General features: G+C 45.4%; 2 protein-coding genes across 3 annotated transcripts; both read left to right on the top strand.

Moving 5' to 3' along the window:
- Window positions 1-1574: 1574 nt before the first annotated feature.
- On the top strand, window positions 1575-4878 carry LOC112889639. 2 transcript variants are annotated; one of them, XM_025956370.1, is made up of 6 exons: window positions 1667-1713; window positions 2680-2774; window positions 3181-4053; window positions 4138-4313; window positions 4391-4512; window positions 4645-4878. In XM_025956370.1, exons 3-5 carry the CDS (start codon window positions 3355-3357, stop codon window positions 4506-4508), a joined length of 993 nt encoding a protein of 330 aa, XP_025812155.1. In that variant the 5' UTR covers window positions 1667-1713; window positions 2680-2774; window positions 3181-3354; the 3' UTR covers window positions 4509-4512; window positions 4645-4878. The 2 variants fall into 2 exon arrangements, with proteins under 2 accessions (XP_025812156.1, XP_025812155.1); XM_025956371.1 differs by lacking the exon at window positions 2680-2774 and having other exon boundaries at window positions 1575-1713.
- Window positions 4879-8153: 3275 nt separating this feature from the next.
- LOC112889918 (transcription factor MafB-like) lies at window positions 8154-10773 on the top strand. The gene is made up of 4 exons (XM_025956722.1): window positions 8154-8361; window positions 9059-9586; window positions 9702-9908; window positions 10016-10773. The coding sequence occupies exons 1-4, from the start codon at window positions 8356-8358 to the stop codon at window positions 10049-10051; spliced, it is 777 nt and encodes a 258-aa protein (XP_025812507.1). The 5' UTR covers window positions 8154-8355; the 3' UTR covers window positions 10052-10773.
- Window positions 10774-20306: the final 9533 nt, after the last annotated feature.

Raw genomic sequence — 20306 nt, 5'->3', positions numbered from 1 at the left:
ATACCACACCAGCGGTCATATTTTCTGCAGAAATGGTGGCTTTTTCACTACCGGAAACGCGGCCTTTGCCAAGTGTCCAGGGCTTTACCGAGTGCAAAATATCGGGCACTCGGCAAAGGAAAACACACGGTGAACTCCTCCTTTGCCGAGGGCCATGCACTAGGCAAAGAAAAACACTCGGCAAATAATTTTTTATCTAGTGTCGAGCACTCGGCAAAGGTAGATACTCGGCAAACGAGCGCCAGGACGTAACAACAATTAACGGCGTTAGTATTTGCCGAGTGCCTAGTGGAAGACACTCGGCAAAGAGTAGTTTTGCCGAGTGCATAGGCAAGACACTCGGCAAAATATACATATTTTTTTCTTTATTTTGTCCAAAATTTTTTCTATTGTCATCCTACATTCTCCTCAACAACATATGTAATTTAGGTTCATTTATCGAAGTGTTTTCTATATTTCGTCAATTTATTTTATTTTATTGAATTTCTTGAATAATTCAAATTTGAACTGCATGGTCATTCGAATAGTGGAAAAAATGAATGAAAAATTATTATTCATGTTAATGAGCATGCTTTGAGGCCTTATCGAAGAAAGGACTAGAAATTTCAAACCTACTATTCACGAAACATGGTGACTAAATTGTGTTCAAGTCGTGTTTAAATTGAATAAAAGGCAAATTTGGTCGGAAAATTATGAAACTTGTCAAGATGTCATGTTATCATGTGAGGGAACTGTGATAAAATTTTTATAAGATTTCGTGAAAGTTTAACATCTACGATGCTTAACACCTAATCGGACTTCACATGAAATCATACACCTCTTTGAAAAACTTTCAATTTGTAAGCATCGTATGTTGTAACTTTCACGAAATCTCGTCAAATTTTTATCACAGCTTTCCCATGTGATTTCATTACATCTCGACAAGTTTCATGATTTTCGGACCATATTTGCTTTTTATACATTTTAAAAACAACTGAACAAGAAGTTCGTCGTCACGTTTCGTGGACAACAAGTTTGAAATTTCTAAGGTCTCAACGCATGCTTCAATGACGTGAATATCATTTTTTCATTCATTATTTTCCATTATTCGTGTGACTTGTACTTCAAATTTAAATAATTACAAGAAATTCAATAAAATAAAATAAATTGATGAAATATAGCAAACACTTCGAATAATGGGCACAAATGGCACGTACTGTTACATACAATGTAAGTATAAAAAAAAATTTAATGCTAAAAAGTAAAAAAATTATTTACCAAGTGCAAGGATAAGCACTCGACGAATAGGTCCTTTGCCGAGCGCAGGGCTAAGTCAGTTGGCAAAGAATGTTCTCTGTCTAGACTCTGGAGGACAGGGACAAGACGACAAGGCCACCCTGCACTCCTACTGGCCGGTGGTGGACTGGTGGTCTCCGTCCGCTCCACACCAACCACTCGCCCCCACTCCCGCAGCTCCTCCGGCCGCCGGCCATGGCTCTCCGTTGCCAGGCGCCGCCCCGCCCCGCTCCCAGTCTCACCTAGCGCCCCGCCGACCGGGTGTGGGAGCGAGCCCAGAGCGAGGGCGGCCGGGAGGGAGGACACCCCCTTCCAACTTCCCGTCAGCTGCTGGATCCTCCGCCCGCCGCAGCGGCCGCTCCTCTCGCGGCCGAGTGGAGCGAAGTGCAGGCGGAGATCTGCCCGTGCGGGCTTTGGCCGGTTCGCCTTCTGCTGCCGGTGAGTAATCAGCACGTCCTTGCTTGATTCTTCTGATGGATTCTCCCGGTTGCTGTAGGAGTTGGATTGGCGTTCCCGGTTAGATCCAAACCTTTCGTCCGTCCTCCCGCACTCGCTCGCTCGTGGATTCGCGTGCTGCGCGGTGGTGCGTTAGGTCCAAATCCATCCGTCCTCCATTAGGCTGTTCGTTTTCCTTGAGATGAAGATCAGCACTAATTGACGCGCCACTTGGTACTGGTACCCAATTGAGATGGGGGGAGTGCAGCTTGTTCCCCCCAAGATTTTGGGGTTTAAGGAAATGGTGTGGGATTTAGGCCAACAATAACTCTATTGTTCTTGTAGATTTGTTACGTTCTGTGTAGGAAATTGGGTTTGAGGTGCCGGTTTAACTGATTAGGTATTTCTATCCACTTTGCCGTTTGCTTCAGGGTAATGGTGTAAAACTTCCCATGTTTGACACAAGTACTGAAAATTATGACAACCCCAGGCTCTTTTCTAACCCTGTCTTGTACTCACTTAGAGGTGTCCGTCTACTGAAAATTCTGTTTTTTTAAATATGTTAACTTGCATGATTGGCATGGAGTCAGGTAGTGGCTCCACTGTAGAGCAAAAATATCTTCACAAAATGGACGCTCACTTTTGTTTTTGACTGTGGATAGGATATCTAGAACACCAACTACATCTAGTTCTCCAGTGGTCAGGTACCTTTTTTTAGTACTAGGTCAGGTACCTAATTACCCTGTCCTGTGTTTTGCTTGTTGGAGATCCACAATTCCACATGGAGGGGTATGTGCTAGGAAGTTAAATGATGTTTTTTTAAGAAACAAGGTTCCCCTGCTTTATTTCAGGCGAAATAAAGCACAAACTAAATGATGGTTAAGTGTCTTGCGTTTATTGATTGGTTGCAATAATCAATGTTCCCTTTTACTTCGTGGGTGAAACTGAAACACCATTTTTTTCACATAGATGCAAAGATAAGTTTGGGAGAAAGCAACAATCTTCTGGCCATACTTCTACATCAGTCTCCTAACCCACAAGTAGCAAGCAATGTTCCGCAGCAAGTAAGTCAAAGTAAACCACCAAATGCTTCAGAAAATCAGCTGATCTTTAGAGCATCGCTAAGTGACTTGTGTTCACACACATGTCAAGGTTATCAGATACAAGCTCAAGCTTTATACCTGTTGCATGATAGTTAATTACATGGTAATGATTTAGGATAGACTGGATTAATTTCGATGCCTATCAGGCCATCTGAACATACATAATGCAACTTGCAACCACTTACGTAGATATCACCATCACAGTTAATTAAATGGCTTGATAGGCATATATAGGACCTACCATCAACACTACTTACTAGCTAGGGTTCTAATTATTTGGCAGACTCACTTCATCATAGTCTCGGTTACACCATTCATATGCAAACTTCCATACTTCGTTTTTATTAATGAAAAACTTGCATTGCAGTTCAGCGTCGTCTCCGGCAAACTTGTATTGCGGTTCACTTTCCTATAGACGAAGGGTCGTTACATCCTATAGACGTAGGGCAATTGATATTACTCTGTCTCCGGTGTATATGTTAGAGGATGGAAGACCGTGCGTGGATGTACACTGGCCGCCCAAGTCAGGCTGGGATGACTAATGAGTGGATCAACAAGACCGATGCTTTCTTGGAAATGGCGTTTGGTGAAGCTGCTAAAGGAGCGAGTATGGTTCTCTGCCTATGCAGCAAGTGTGCAAACAGGAAAAGACAAAATAAGAAGAACATGGGGGAACATCTTTGCAAAGAATGGATTTACGGCAGACTATACCCGGTGGATCTACCACGGTGAAGCCAATCGTATGAGAGAGGATGTGGTGAGACCACGTGTCGAGGATTATGATGCTGATGCCGGTGTAGCAGACATGTTGGATGACTATGGGGAGGCATGGTTCGCTGAGGGACAAACGGAGGAGGAGCCAGAGGCGACCGCAAAGGCGTTCTACGACATGCTTGCCGCGTCACATAAACCCCTTCATGGACATACGACGGTTTCTCAGCTTGATGCCATTGGACGCATAATGGCGTTAGAGTCGCAGTACAGCCTGAGTCGAGGCGCCTTTGATGGTTTGTTGACAGTTATTGGCAGCCTGCTTTCGAAGGGTCACATTCTGCCAAAGAGCATGTATGAGGGACGGAAACTCCTTCGTGCACTCAAGATGCCGTATGAGCAGATACATGCTTGTAAGAATGGGTGCGTCCTATTTAGGAAAGAATACGCGGAAGCAAGGAGCACGAGTGCGAGCCCAGACATACGACCTCGGCAGGACACTTCACGCCATCAGATACAGGCACTCCAGGTTATTCCTTCTTTTTCTGTCGTTCGTTGATTATTACATACCTTTTCTTTGCATTATTGTAACATTGGGGTGAAAACTGTGCAGGGCCGGCTGGAAGAAGAGACGAGGAAACGACAGGAGTTGGAGCAAAGGATGAGTGATGTACTTACTTACATGCAGAGTCTTAGCGCTGCAACGGGTGTACCTCCGCCGCAACGGGTGTACCTCCGCCAGCTTCTCTGTTCGCGCAACCTCCACCACCTGATGCGTACTCTACTCCTGTGAGTGGGGATAAGTTGTATTTATGTATGATCGTCATTTATCTTGTCTCACATGCAATCTCTTCTCCTCTGTGTAGAGACAATCGGCGGCATCAAATGATCCGCATGCTACGCCATCTTCAAATCAGGCAACTCCAAATCAGCCATCTCCAAATTTGCCATCTTGAAATCTGCCACCTTGGTGATAGTTCTTGAAATCGTATGTCCTTGTCATTTTGGTTACAAATCTGCATTCCTAATATTATGCATGCTTGTTGGTAAAAAAGAGTATGAAATCTTTTGGAGTCAATGCCTTTTAGTTTCATAATATATTGGTACACTGTCTATGCAGGAAAGAGAGGGATTTGAGAACCTTCACTTTGACATTGGAAAGACTTGTTGGCGATGGCAAAGAGACTAGTTGTTGTAAAACTTGTATTGCACTTTGTAGACTTGGCATTTGAGAACCTCTATCGTTGTTAACTCTTGTGTGGTGAACTTGTGTATGTGATTTTAGTTGTGTGATGATGAGACTTTGGTAAATTTGGTTGTGTGATAATAAGACTTGGGTGAATTTGGTTGTGTATGTGAAATTTCAAATAATATGCCTGTGTGAATACGTGCCTGTGTAAAATGGAGGCTCCCCATCGGGAATGGAGAAAAAACATAATAAAATCTTCATAAAAAAAAACACTTTGCCGAGTACAGAGGAAAGGCACTCAGCAAAGTGATTTAAACTTTACCGAGTGCCAAGGGCATACACTCGGCAAAGTGACCTGTACTTTGCCGAGCGCCACGTCCCAGGCACTCGGCAAAGAGTCTAGTCATTGCTGAGCGCCACATCCCAGGCACTTGGCAAAGAGCCTAGTCTTTGCTGAGTGCCAACTCAAGGGCACTCGGCAAAGACGCCGTCACGGCCCCAAACGCCGTCACGGCTACTTTCTTTTGCCGAGTGCCGTCCCGGACACTCTGCAAAGCCTTTGCCGAGTGCCCGACAAAATCGCTGCCGAGTGCTCTTTGCTGAGTGTTACACTCGGCAAATCATTTGCCGAGTGTAATTGGGGCTTTGCCGAGTGTCCCAGACACTCGGCAAAGTGCTTGAATCCGGTAGTGTTTGTTGTTGCTTGAATCCGGTAGTGTTTGTTGTAGTATTAACAGAGAAAAGTAGAAATAAAACACAGGCCATGCCCAATTCAATTCACTTTTCTCTGCCAACTTTGTTTCTTTGATATTTGGGGCTTTTAACTGCAACCTTAATGCTAGACTCTATATTCATTACTAACACCTTAAAGTCAATATTAGATCAATTTATTATCGTTATCTCTCTGTTCACTGAATGGCCAAAGAAAAAAAAAAAAGACCTAGCCACACCTAAGTGGCATCCTAGCCTTCATGCACATCCATATCGCACTTCATAAATATTTCAATAGGGGCCAAGAAGACACCAACTGCAATCATCATGACCTAAGTAGTATATATGTTACTTCACAATTTGTTGCCAGGCCTGTTTAGTGTTCTCTCCTGTGCCTAAAAAGAATACAATTTTTTTAGAAATCCTGTTAGTTGATTTTTTTTAGTTTTGACCATTATTGTATAAAGATGATGTATGTTACTAGAAAAAAAAGGTCATTTTAATGTATGGGAAAAAATGGGGCAAGATTTTACCGGATTTTGTTTGGTGGGCAAACAAATCGTCTATCAACTTGTCAATAGATAGATATAGAAATCCCTCCTTACTTGAATAAGTAATTCAAAGGAAGATTAAACATGTTCTTATTACAAAATGCAGGTCTAGATTATATGACTTATGACGCTAGTTAATACAGAAGAGACCGTCAACACGCATGCAACTTTTCGCAGCCTCTCTGTTGTTCACTATCATATGCTACTGTTGAAAATAAGTCCGGCGAATTAGATCCGTGAAATATAATTGCACAAGTACGACTGGTGTTACTAACAATGAAAGAAAATTCATCTTCACAATTTTAATTAAGCGATCCGTGACAAATAAGCCATCCAATAAGAGGGCTTGTGTAGTCGTGTTTATCGCTGACGGAATCTGGCTCGACTCTAGCTAGGCCACCTATTGCTACTCGATCATAAGTCACAGCTATTTTTGAAGGAAAATGCACTACTGATGCTGCACGGGGCACTCAAACCCGCAACCATGCTCTCCAATGTGATATTTCCTAACCACCCTACATATGCTTGTTGCTTACATCAATGGGATTTCTTTTCCTTTTCACCTTATTGATCAAACTTAGGAAGCTTATTTAGGTATATTAGTAAATATTAATTATAAAGTCTTAGATCTTCTCACGGCAATGAAACCCCTAGTCTGGGTTTAAAGTTGAGGTGCGCTTGTTTAAGACGAAATTAGAGGGACGTCTGATCTCTATCTCTTTGATCGAGTTTTTTTTTTCATTTAGAACTACAGCTTTAATTCCTATAAACATTTTCTTCATCCGAGTTTGCATGAACATCTTATGAATTTCCAATTATTATATCAGTACAAAATGAAACTGGTACTCGTTTTACGTGTCTTAACATTAACAAACTATTTTACCTATATATATATATATGTATATATATATACTCATACATACATACACACACACTACCATCAGATCTGATGAAGACCATTTATCTAACTAATATTTTTGTGGCATTCCATATTTTATATCCAACTTGGAACACATTCCATGAATGCATTCATATACAACATGTTAATTATATCATTCACAGTTTATGTACTACATATATTATTACTCCACAGTTTATTGATATACTTTTTTCACCTAATTTCAGAGTGTGGTAGGTATTCCCACGAGTAAACAATAACAAAAGAAGCCAATTGCGATAAGTTGTGTCGAGTTAGAACTTTAGAAAACAATCAAAGCAAAAATGCCCATCAATGTCATGGATCATGGTTGTGTTGTCTCTCAAGTCCCACCAAAAAATTTAACGATAAATCATGCTGCAACATGTTTTTATTACGAATGAGTAAGGTAACCATTTTTCCTATAGGATGATGCTTGTCAAAAATTAACACCGCACCGTATCATCCATTCTTGAGTCATGGCTGCAAGTAAATTACGACGATTACATGTTCATTCTGACTGATCGGAGCTTGCTTTGGAGTTTTCTGTATCCGCGCCTTTATACTCCGTACATGACATGATCTCATGGTTGGTAGCATCATGCTCTGCATCGCATATATAATTATAGGATTAATATACTTTTTACCTGGCGTTTTTCAGATTTTAAAAATGTTTTGTTAATGTGACTATTTTCACTCTCCTCTCGAAAGTAGTGCTTGCATTGCTGCATCCAGGAATCAAATCATTATTACACTAGCATTCAAATGTGACCTGCTGATTCCTCACCGGCTAACCGCGGTGAGCCGGTGAAAGCATAAGAGTTTCTTTTATTACTAAAGAAGCTGGCATCAGAAGCGTGTGCATATCTACACGCTCCAAAACACACTCACCTCCATCCATGTCACACGCGCATCGATCTGTCTCTTACCAGGCAACGTAACAAAGTTGTAGAGAAGAAACTGCAACGAAAGAGACCCGGTCATGAAGGCACCAAGGCTCTACGCTCGCTCTTCCCACATTGACCATCCAGACGTCGTTTCTCCCAGCCGAGAAAGCCAGCGACGAGGTCAGAATGCAAGGGCAAGAAGGAAGGCAACAAGAAGACTGGAGAGACGACTCGGTTTCGGTAGGTAGGGTACCGTGGGAATGCATCACACACGTCACCGCGTCACCTTCTTGCTGCGTGGTCTTGCCCTCCCCGTCCAGTCTATAAAAGAACATGGCCGAATTGGGCTGCCACTATTTCTCAGCTTCATTCGTCTCTTCCGCAGTTGGCTAGCTTCTCCTCCTTTTATTAGAGGATTGCCAATTTTTGGCTAGCTTTCACCTGCCTTCTCTCTCCCCTAGCCTGCCGGTGCTGCCTCTTTCTCTCTCCTCTCTGTAGGGGAAGGGAGGGAAGTTAGAGACCCAAACCAAGGCCTCGCCGTCGCCGCCGGCCGTCCGGTCGGGTCCTCGCCGCGCCTATGGCCGTGAGTGCTTCTTCCTTCTTGGCCAGCTCCCGGCCGTTTTATTTGATGCAGTCATGATCTTGTTCTTTGTTTGCGTATGAATCGCCACTTCTCGATCTTGAGCCAAATCTTGTATTCATGTATTATTGGCACATATGATCGATCCATGCTTAGATGCTTTTCGCATAAACTCGTAATGATCTATGTTCATCGTCTTCCTTGAGATGAGCTAGCAGCCTAGCAAGAAAAGATTTGCCACCCAAACGATTTGCTTCTGCTTGAAGATTTCTGCACGTTCTAATAGGGAGAACGACTCTAGTCTTAAAAATGTAAACACCCTCTTTATTGAACACGTCAAAGAATTGCGAATCCTTTTTGTTTAAACACGCAATCACTTTTGTAAAGCATACAATCACACGGCTCCGTTTCCTACTTGGAGGCACGTCGTTTTTGCTTATGGTCAAGAGAATGGCCAACCAGCTGCAAATCTGAATCGGCAAGAGAAGAGTTCGTTGACCCGTATAGATCCATAGTCATGAGCTCTTTTGCTGAAACTTTTTCTACCCTTCTTAGAATCTGAATGGCTTTTGATGGCATTTTTTAGTACATTTAAACAACGGGTTATGATCGATGATCCAATACTGAAGTTGTAATTTGCATTTCCATAATATTTACTGAAAATTTTGGACTGTTCATTCCTGGACGTACGTACTTGCAGAAACGGCCGACCGTGCCCAAGTTCGGCACCTGGGACAAGGACAATGTCGGGTACACGGTCTACTTCGACAAGGTGCGCGAGAACAAGGGCGCCACCGCGCCGCCGCTGCACCGGCCGTTCAACCCCAACGACCCCGAGGAGGGGCCCATGATGAGCGTCCCCCCGCCGTCGTCGTCGAGGCCGGCGACCTCGGGCGGCCGCCGGGAGCCGCAGCAGAGGCACCACCAACGGCGGACCGACAGCGGCAGCAGCGCGGCGTCGGACCCGGGCGGCAGGGGCGCCGAGCAGAGCAAGTTCGCGCCGCCGCCGCAGTACTACCAGCGGCCGAGCCCAGAGCCGGCCCATCAGCAGTACAATGCCGGCCACCACCAGCACCACAGCGGCCACCACCACCAGCAACAATCCCATCAGGCCGAGCACGGGGCTGGCGGCGGCGGCGGCCACCGCGCCTCGCATGCGCAGAGGCACCACCACCACGCCGGGCCGGCGGCGCGCGCGCGCTCCGCCTCGCCGCAGAGCAACGCCCCGGTGAGTATTAACTCCTAAACTGATCAGCTTTTTCCGCGCGTCGCCGGCTCGCCGCGCATGCAGACGCGTGATCGTTGACGACGTGCCGCCGTCTTGGTTTTGGCAGAACCGGCAGCGAGCGTCGGCCGTGCCCAAGTTCGGCGTGTGGGACGAGCAGACCGCCGCGGCGGCGGCGCAGGGGTTCACGGTGCAGTTCGAGAACGTGAAGCGGCACCGGGAGGTGGCCCGGACCGCGGTGCCGTCCGTGCCGCGCGCGCCGTCGCCACCGGAGGGCGGCGCGGCGAGGCACTCCCATCATCACAAGCCCCCCTTCGTGTCCAAGGTACGTGATGATGCCTCACACCCCAGAGAGGCAGAGACTACCGACCGTCTGGCATGGCGATCGATCGATCACTGATCAGCTCTGCACATTCCTGTTCTTGCGCGCAGATGTTCGGATGCTTCCTTCCCCCGGCCAAACACTGAGAGCAATGGCCGGCGCATCTTCAGATTTCGTTCCCGTGATTGTACTATGATCAGGCTTAGAATGTTCTTTCATTTCATTTCAGTTGCGTGTGGTGATCGAGCGCTGGGGCGACAGCAGAAGGTTGAGTGGGGGATTTCATTACTGTTATGATTGGTTTGTACAAATATTATGATGTATAATGATCTGTATATGGTCCTATGATCTGCTTAGATTAATTACCGAGCATCCTAAAATGATCATTTGTAATGATACAGAAAACACACACCATTACATGTTTACGTTGAGGCCATGGTTTGCCTGACAAAGCAAAATGCCAAACACACCCATCCGCATCAGGTGCCGCCATATCAGTTGGACTGTTGGAACGTGACTCACGGACAATTGGTGCCTCAATTGTGGCAGTAACTAACCAGAGCTGGCTCTGAGCTCAGAGTGCCTCCAGTTGCCACCACCGTTTGCAGCAACTGACCCATCCACGGCGCTAGAGCAGCTAAATGAACAGACGGTGGACGGCGTCGTGCAAGTTGGGGCCGATAGGGTGGCGGCCGGAGGACAGGGCAGGACGACTTTTGTTAGAACAGAGAATGCTTCAGAACAAGTAAAGTACACGAGCGGTCCTCAAACTTCTCATGCCATATCATTCTGATCCCCGAACTTGTAAAATGCAGATTTGGCTCCTTAATTTTGCTTCGGGTGTCATTCAGATCCCCAAACTCGCAAATTGCATATTTGACTCCCTAAATTTAGTTTCAGCTGTCATCCAGCTGTCATCTAGGTCCATGATTTAATTTAACCATCAATATATCTAAAAATTAACCATGACAAAACATTCATAATTATTCCTCCATATAAATTATTTGTCAAACTATCACCATATTGGCCACGCCAACCTAGTGTGAGGTGTCCATCGCCTATTGTTGTTTACCGGCAACATCAAAGCAATTTTGTTAGATGATAAGGTGGAACGAAACTCTCGCCAATGCTTATTACAACGGTAGGGAGATATTATAGGGAAGGAGCTTGAAGATTGTATTGCGAACAACGGCGAACGGCGAGAGCCATGCTTATGAGAAGAAAGAAAGAAGGTGTATATGTCGTAATAAATTTAGGGACTTAATTATGTAATTTATAAGTTCGGGGATTGGGATGACACTCGATGATAAGTTTAGTGAGCCAAATATGCAATTTGCGAATTTGAGGACCGGAATGACACCCGAAGCTAACTTTAGGAAGCCAAATATGCATTTTACAAGTTCGGGGACCGGAATGATACAAATAACATGATAAATTTAAGTACCGCCAGTGTACTTTGCTCTTTGCTCTTTCAGAAGCATCGTCAATGTCTATGTGGAAGTCCCGAAACCAAAGGCACACACAGTTGCAAGTGTCGTTGAGGTGGGCTGCCATTTTTTTTTAAAAAAAATAGCGTGGTGCATCTTCAGGACGCATCTTACACCGGGTGTCCTCCCTGATGAACCTGCCTACAAATTTTGTGAACGGTGGTGCGTGCTAGTTTTAACTGGGAAGCAATTCCAATCAAATTCTTTCTCATTTTTATCGAAAACGCAGAAGAACTGCTCTTCTTTGTATTAAGAAGGAAAAAAGTTTGTTACACATCGCGGAGCGTCACGTGCTCACGCTAAGAGCACACGAGATTGTGATTACATAAGAGGTAAACAACCAAAACAAAACAGCAAGAAGGGCACGCCTAGCCCGGGAGCAGCTCTCCTAACTTTACTGCACCTGCAAGTAATTTTTCGTCACCCAACCGTTGTTTCTGATTTATGTCGCTCATTTTGCACTCGAGACACGCCGATATAGAGATTCGTCATCCGGGTTTGCAAGCGCCAAAGCCAAGAACCACAGCCATCACAATCAGGTGCCATATTAGTCGGACTGTTGGAGTGCTTGAATGCTTGCGATAACCATAGTTGGCGCCGAGAGCCCGAGAGGGTGGCCGCCGCAGGTGACTTCGCTGCAGGAGGATACGGCGACCTTGTTATTAGAACAGAGAATTCTTCAGCATAGAAATGCACACTAGTTTCAGTCTTTCAGAAGCATTGCCCAGGCACGCACAAAAGTTCAGCAAACGGCATTGGTAGCTGGAGTGATCGCCTGCCGAACAACCGGGCCTTGCTTGCGCCGTTCCTTCCATCCCAGTGCCCAGTGGACGTCCTCCCTCACAGTCACTAGTAGGCCTCTGGCCCCTCTACGACGACCGTAGTAACCTGATCGAGGCACTCACCTCTTTCAATCACAGTTGCAAGTGTAATTGAGATGTGCTGCCAAAGCATCTCCGGATACCCTAGTAGTACAAAGTACAGGGCAGTAATGTGTGAATAGTCATGAGTTATCTCATCAGAGAGCATACCCTTCGTGTGTTTCATCATTAAAATGGCAGGGAACGTGAGTTCACTGGCCTCAAACTCCTCAAGCACTACATAGTTTGCAAATAAATCAGTTGTGAATAGAACACTGTCGAAGAAATGAGAACAAGCAAGTCAGGATCGATGTCAGGATCGATGGTGAGATATTTGGGAAACCAATAGAGCTTGAGTGTTTCAGTTCCGAGCCAGAGCCGGATGATTCATTTGCTGCTGCTTACCTCTAGACACGTGAGACTGCACTAGATTGTAGTGGTATTGTTGTGAGGAATACCGTATCTTAGAAACTATGGTGTACATAGCAATCGCAATGATTTGGCATTGAGGTTATCCTAAACAATGATCTCAAACTTTTTTTTGTCACTTTACATGCTATTATTTGGGCTCAAGATTTGTGAACTTTCAAAGATGATATCTCCTACACCACAAAATTGATTCACAATTTTTTGTAACAAAACGATAATATATTTATAGTTTGCAGCATAACTAAACTAGGAGACTTAGAGCGTCTCCAGCAATTCCCCGATAAATCTTTTCCAATAACCAGCTAATAGGGATGTTTGAATGATTCTTTTTTATAGTTATTGGGAGAGTTAATTTGTTGTTCCTCAATAATTTTATCCCAAAATAACTACCGTATTGTGAGAGTTTTAACTTTACCTCTATTTTAGAGTTGGAGTGAGTTATTATTTTGTTCTAATAATTGTTAGAAAAAGAGAAAGTTAAAAGAAGATCTGTTGGAGCATAAATTTTACCAAACACATTTAATATGGTAATCGGATTGGGAAATGAGAATCCACTCGAGATGCTCTTAAACAATTTACGCCGTCGTAAGCTAGCTACAGCCAAACACAATTTACTAGTGTGTATGTTTTGTTTAATTAGTGTTAGCCAAAGCAAGTGGTTTTTTTTTCTTTCAATAATCTTCAATGATGCAAGCAGATCGAACAATGCTTCCACACTCCATAAATTGTTTACGTGACATCAATTTTTTCTCTGACCTAACCACGCCTTTTGGATTCCTTCCTCCACATCACATGCCTTCCACACGCGCCTGCTGGGCCGAGCGGGCAGTCCCGCAGGGTCGCACTGCCCGGCTTCTTGGGAATTGGCATCGCCGGCCGACCCCTCATCCATGCCTCCTCCACTTCGCCAAAATGGCATCAGCATCGTCATCGACATCCACTGCGGCTTGTGTTTCGAACGCGGCTGGAGAAGTCGAGGCGGCGAAGGCTCCTTCAGCTAAGAAAGAACACGGTGGTGGCAGACGGCGAGCAGCCGGACAGGACACAGGAGGAAGCGGCGGCGGCGGCGCTCGGGACGGCAAGCATAATGCACCGGTGCTTGCGAAGCGCGCACCAGCTGCAGAGTCTATCTATTTGCGGGCCTTGGCAGGTTTTTGCAGGCCTAAGCAGTTCTCCAACGGGCTTTAGCAGGCTGTCTCGCCGCTCCACACCGCAATTGTCCAGAAGATTTTTTTTTTGGTAGAGCGGGCCAAGTGGGCTTGCGGGCAGGCCCACTCCACTTCCTAATGTGTTCTCTCATGGTCACGTGCTTCATGACGCCCTATCACACACACTTGCAATGTCCCCTTACCTGATGACCTGACCTAATTTGTGTTCGCTGATGACACTCGCAATCTTTGTGAATAACATTGCCTTATTTGACTGGTAAAGCAATGCTAATGCAATGATCTTGGCTCGTGGCCTGCATGGCTTTCTTGTGTTCTGAATGAAGTTTGAAATGCAAAATAGATGCTTTGCATGTAAAGTCTCACAAGATTACTCGCAAAAAAAAAAGTCTCACAAGATTATTGTGATATCCAGTTTCTGACTTGCTTCTATCATCTATAAATTCCTGGGTGAGCTTTTGTTGTCAGCATGTAGTAGGTGGCAAAGTAATTTGGGACAATTGTGAAATTGGAGATCGTTGCACATGCATAATTAGATCGTGGGAAATCATTTACAAAGGCCAGTGGAATATTTGAGGAAACCAATATAGTCTTTTTTACACGAAGCCATGAGCGCAGGGGGGTGGCAGGAGAAGACGTACCATTTCGCTATTTGGCATGTCTTTATCCGAGAATCAGATTGGACAGCGGTGGTGTGTAGTAGTTGAAATGGGCGTATTAGCGTATTGGCCATGGATACAACTTGTAGCGATTTGGGGCTAGTGGGGTTCTTTTGTGTGAGATCTATAAACTTGTATGTTCCATGGCATGACGGCTAGCGTGGGCAGTGCCTCGTACCCGCGCCCCACTCCCTGTATATTATTTGAGTCCTGTATATTATTTGAGTTTGGTTTGGGTCGCTTTCTTTTTATTTTCGCCAGCGTGGATGTAATCGTTATAACAGTGGGGTGTGTGGCGTGAGTTGTAATGGTACTTAACCCCTTCTTCTTCTTAATAAAATGAGACATGGCTCTCCTGCGTTTTTCAAAAAAAAATTATTCTCATCAATCAATGGAGGTAACATTTATTATTTTGCATGTGAGTACTTATAAGTATAGAAAATGTGGCATAATCAAACCAATAGACTGGCAAAGTTTGCGGTCTAAGCCAATGCCGAGCAACATTTATTTTATTCTCTTATTCAGTACTAGGCAAATATACTCGTGCGTTGCTATGCACAAAGTTAGTATAAGTATCGGATACGTATAGTTGGTCATGCGTTAATTTGTAAAGATCGACGTGATTAAGTTGTGGACGGAGAGCTGATCCGACTCGCATATGGGATGGACTAAAACCCACCGGTCAATGACACAAGACGGATCAAACAAAAAATTTAGATGAAAACGTTAAGCTAATCAAGCACATATTCCACTACTGTAAAACAGTTTTTAGAGGTGGTAAAAACCTATTTATAGGGGCGGGTGCGGTACCCGCCCTTGCTTCTCGAAGCTACAAATGCTGTTTGCAGGGACGAGTAATGCACCCGCCCCTAAAAACCAATTTCCACGGGCGGGCTAGCCCCTCACCCATCCCTTGAAATTGGTTTTTCAGGTGCGGGTCGTGATGTGACCCACCCCTTCAGATCAAATAAAAAATAAAAAAATCGCAGGCAACTGCTACTCCCCGCGCCAACTTGAGGCGCACCACTGGAGACAGAGAGCATCGCCACCGCCGCCGCTCGTGCGCTTGCCGCGGAATCTGCCCATGCGCTCACTTGCCGACGAATCCACCCGTGCGCTTGCCGCCTGATCTACCTGCCCGCGCGCTCGTCGCCAGACCCGCCCGCGCGCTCGCCGCCGGATCAGGCCGCCGCTGCCACAGTCGCCTCCCTGTCCTGCGCTGTAACATTCCAGATTTTACCTAGAATGTTATTGTTGAAAAAAATTATGAATTTTAAAAAATTTCATGTAAGTGCTCTTAGTTAGGATCAAATGCAAGGATATTCTCTCCTACACCAAATTCCTAGAAAATTTGACCATTCAGCGTTGAACGGTTAAGGTTGACGTCAGCAGGGCCACTGCTGACGTCAGCCGGTACTGGCTCCCCTTGCTGATGTCAGCATGCCACGTGGCACTCTCTGGTGCTGCCACGTGTCGCTGCTGAGTGGTTTTCTTTTCCAAAATTCTTTTATTAATTTCAGAAGTAGATTTTTCCTTAGAAAGTTCATAATAAATCAACCGGACCTCCAAAAATTATGAAACCAGTCCCATAATTCTTCTAAAATCATGAACTACGCATTAGAGTAGGTTTTGTTGTGATTTGGGTCTTATTTGACATCTTTTGTGCACTTTTACATTTTGATCCTTGCTTTTACTCGTATTTACGAATAGGACCCAGCTAGAGGAGCTGATCAACGGCCAGGATCATCCGGATGCCCAGGAGGACATCGAAGAACCGCCAGGTTCACACTCATCTACGATCTAATTACCTATTACGCATTGCTTGCTAGATGTGCTACCGCTTCATGATGTATTACTATGAGATGAACCTGCATAGCCTATTTATTTACCTTTACTCCTTGCAATCCTATCACACTTGAATATTATATGAAATGCCTTGCTATGCTTTGCATGTGTATGTGTGGGAATGGATGGATAGTCTTAGCTTGAGTGGAGATACACTTTCCAGGAGTTGGTGAATAGGGCTTTTAGCTGGGAGCGGGCGAACTTAACTCGATCGTGGATCGAGGGCTTGGGGTGTGTATCTTGGCACACTCTACAGAGTACCTGTGGCGGGTACAACTTTTGGATACTTGGCTAAGGTGTTGGGGCACCCGTAATGGGTGCAATTGCGGACCATTGCGGTGGAGACGCATATGACGAAGATGCCCGCTTCGGCAATTGAGGACCGGGTGAGAGTAATTATGATTAGTGGGACTATATTAAGCGTGCACACCACTTACCCATTATGAGAGTGGACCTGGTCCAGGGCTAGCAAGTGCGGTGCCAAACCGGTAGGAGGATCGAGTATCGGTGCAGGGGAAGGAGGTGCTGACCTCATGTTTCCCGAGACGCAAGGGAGGCTTCACAGTTCCGGGACGACCTCTTGCGGGAGGATGCGCCCAAGACTCAGGAAAGTCGGATGGTGTCGTGGCTCCTGGACCTATTTCAGTAGACCGATGTCTCGTTGCTCAGTCGGCTGATCCCTAGCTGGCGTCGATTCGAGTGGGTCCAAGTGTACAACCCCTACAGTGTGAAAACTATACGTATAGCCGCGTCCTCGATCATGGACAACCCTACTCTTCCTACTCTTCTGTTGCTCTTGTTAATTAGTGATACTCATGATTTCTACCTCCCTCTAGAGATGACTTCCTTCCTGAGGCAGTTGAGATGCGAGGAGAGGGAGTCCTCACATCGACTTGATGGTTTTGGAAGGTGTGTGATGGGCCGGGAGTCCGGAATGCCGGAAGGGTCCGAGTTCGAAGTTGGAAGAAATTATATATATATATATATATATACATATATACATATATATATACATATATACATATATATATAATATGCATAGGAAACCCCAGCTTAATCCCTTGAATTTTTGTTGTACCCTTAGTATAGTCCACTTTAAAGTTTGCATTTGGATGGTGATGTGAACCTATGCCATAACTTGGGGATAGTCTGGTATAATGCAGGATCCGATCCGGAGTTCGACCCCAACGATGACAGTTGGAAAGATTGAAGCCCGTGCTACGCTCGAGTTGCCTGTGGAGGAGGTTCCAGAAGATGAAGGACAGCCAGAGGCCTAGCTACTGCTTTTCGTTTTCTGCTTGTTTGCTCTAGCCGAGAGGCTTGTAATGAATTCCATACTACAAATCCTATGGATTTATGTAATAATTAAACTCGTGATTGAGCTTATGAGAAGTATAACTATGATATTATGATTGGAATGAGTTCTGTATATGATAGCGCTTGATTCAGGGACTATCACAATGATACAGGGAGTCGGATGCTCGATTTGGGAATCCAGTTCGTTTCATGCGTCGTGCCGCCATTTCTTCCCCATGCCGCGTAGAGCCACTACTCCTCCCCCGCACCAACAGCTCCCCCGCCTCAGCAGCTCTGCGCGCCGCGGAGGCCTCGCGTCAGTCGTCCCGCGCGCTGTTGTCCCCCTTGCGCCGTGCAGCCCTCATAGCGCCGCCGCGGTCCCTCTCGCGCCGCCGTGGCTTCAGGTGGTGGCAGAGAGAAGGGGAGGTGGTGGTGAGGGAGGAGCGGTTCAATCCGCACCGTCGCCGCCCCCCTCGAGCCGCGTTGACTCCGCTAGGAGGGAGACAGAAGGCCGGCAGGGGAGGGAGAGGAAGGGAACGGCGGCGAAGGAGGGAGAGGAGGAAGGGAGGGTCGTGGGGAAGAGAAGGGAGGGGCGACGCGGTGAGAGAGGAGGGGATCGGAGGGAGAGAGCAGGAAGTAGGCGGCTTGTGTAGAGGCCGCGGTGGCGCGCGATTGACAGATGGCGAGGGGGCGCGGATCAATGATGTGGAATTGGGAACGAGCGGGGGATAGCTTAATTTTTAGGGACGGGTGACGCCATCACCTGCCCCTAAAAATATTTTTCTACTTTATTCCGAAAATTCATTTAAATCTTTACATATAGCAAAACAAATAAGAAAATAAAACTTCTACACTACGATTATTGTGAAATGTAGATAAAAAATATGTAAAGTATATTTCAGTGTATATAAAGGTTAAGATTGTGGAAATCTCAAAGTATGACTTGATTTGTACGAGATATTGTATAGTTATAGCTATTATACAACTTATAATATTTTTTGACTATTAGATGATCTTAAATGAAAAGGTTATCAACTACAAAATTGTAGGTCTCGTCAATCTCTACAATTTTAGTATAAAGTTTGACTTCATCCAAGATTATAAGAAAAAGTTATGATTTTTTTTTACGTGGGACTATTTATAGGGGCGGGTGACGTAATCACCCGCCTCTAAAAATGCATTTTAGGGGGTCAACTGCTAAAGTAACCCCGCTTCATTTGTAAGAGCGGGTTATATTTTTACTTGCCTCTAGAAAAATAGGACGTTGATACAAATTATTTTTTATAGTGTTCTAATATTCTTCAGATATCTCATTCATGACCTAACAATACTTTCAGCACTTTATTCCGTACAACTTCCTGCAGCGCTTCTACTTTTGGATTCGTTACCCCCGTTTTGCTCGCGTTTCACCATCATTTGGTGCCAATGGTGTGTGATGGACCTTATATCGTACTTTTACACGCGGATCATACTAGCATGCATGACACGCCATTATATGCAGTTTAGTTCAGTTCCATAAGACGCTCCTTTCTATTGCCATCAAAGTTTATCATCTTGTGTTTGATCATCGAAGTGATTTTTTTGGCGGCAACTTCTTCGCCTGCGCACTTTAGGTTCTTGTCATTGTCGAATACGTAGGTAGAAATTCACCGCCAGCCTATCACTGATGCATGTGGGTTTCTTGGCTCAGCTGATATACGTGACGGCCGAGAAGGGCCACCATGGAAGTTCTCCTAGGCGGCGAGCCCGCGACCCATACATCTGTCTTTGGGCCAGCCCACACAACATCATTACACGCGGTACACTGAAGAAAGGATATGGATATGCATCGCATGCTACAAACCATCGATTTGTCAACTACGCGATGTGGCGCATTAAAGCCCAATTTGCGGTCCAATGTACGGTCTTCTTCATCCTCGTGGCGCAACGCGCCGCTCGCCGTCGTCCTCGCCACACGTTGTGTTAAGATTTGAGGCTTCGGAGTTCGGGTTGGGATCGGGAGGTCGCACTGGTGAGGCCACAATCATAGAGGAACTGAGCATCCCCGACCGCGGGTGACGGGAGATATCCTGTGGACGGGGTGTTTCGATGAGATCCTCGGCGAAGTCAGATTAGGGTGGCGAATCCGGTGGTAGGTGCTGCCAGAGACGATGGAGGAGAGCGGTGGTGCAGAGGTAGTCAGACGAAAGATGGCGCGAGCTCATCAGACTAAGGGCGGTAGCAGCAGATCCGATGGTGCGGGGAGAATGATGGCAAAAGGTGGAGTTGCCGGAGACGGGAGAAGGGTTAAAGCATCTCCAGCAATCTTTTTTTCCAATAAACTATTAATATTGGAAAAAATATACTTCAGTAGCATCTTGATGGATGTTCTTTTCCAATATTTTACCCTAACTCCACTCAAATAAAGAGATGGGATTATTGGACAACTATAAAAGTATCTCTCTCAATAATTCTTTTATATGGTATTGGAACAAACTGAGAAATATTTACTGAGAACTGGTGGAGATGCTCTTAACCTCGGGTCTCGCGGAGGAGGAAGAAGCGCTATCGTGGGCCGTTCTTGTTTTAGACCACGAGATGGTTCAGGTGATGTATTTTTTATTTATCGGACAGGTGATATATAACCGCATCATCTTCAAACCCCGAGGCTTCACTTCTT

The sequence above is a fragment of the Panicum hallii genome, chromosome 4, assembly GCF_002211085.1.
Source record: "Panicum hallii strain FIL2 chromosome 4, PHallii_v3.1, whole genome shotgun sequence".
NCBI classification, from domain to species: Eukaryota; Viridiplantae; Streptophyta; class Magnoliopsida; order Poales; family Poaceae; genus Panicum; species Panicum hallii.
Note: the sequence above shows the minus strand (reverse complement) of the source record. Positions and strands in the feature narration are given on the sequence as shown.

What these genes read in the sequence shown, in the direction of transcription:
- LOC112889639 (XM_025956371.1), top strand. Translation starts at nt 3,355, where the DNA reads ATGAGTGGATCAACAAGACCGATGCTTTCTTGGAAATGGCGTTTGGTG. An exon ending in ATCAGATACAGGCACTCCAG is followed by an intron (nt 4,054 to 4,137) that starts GTTATTCCTTCT and finishes AAAACTGTGCAG; the next exon opens with GGCCGGCTGGAAGAAGAGAC. An exon ending in CTGATGCGTACTCTACTCCT is followed by an intron (nt 4,314 to 4,390) that starts GTGAGTGGGGAT and finishes TCCTCTGTGTAG; the next exon opens with AGACAATCGGCGGCATCAAA.
- LOC112889918 (XM_025956722.1), top strand. An exon ending in CGCCGCAGAGCAACGCCCCG is followed by an intron (nt 9,587 to 9,701) that starts GTGAGTATTAAC and finishes CAGAACCGGCAG; the next exon opens with CGAGCGTCGGCCGTGCCCAA. An exon ending in AGCCCCCCTTCGTGTCCAAG is followed by an intron (nt 9,909 to 10,015) that starts GTACGTGATGAT and finishes TCTTGCGCGCAG; the next exon opens with ATGTTCGGATGCTTCCTTCC.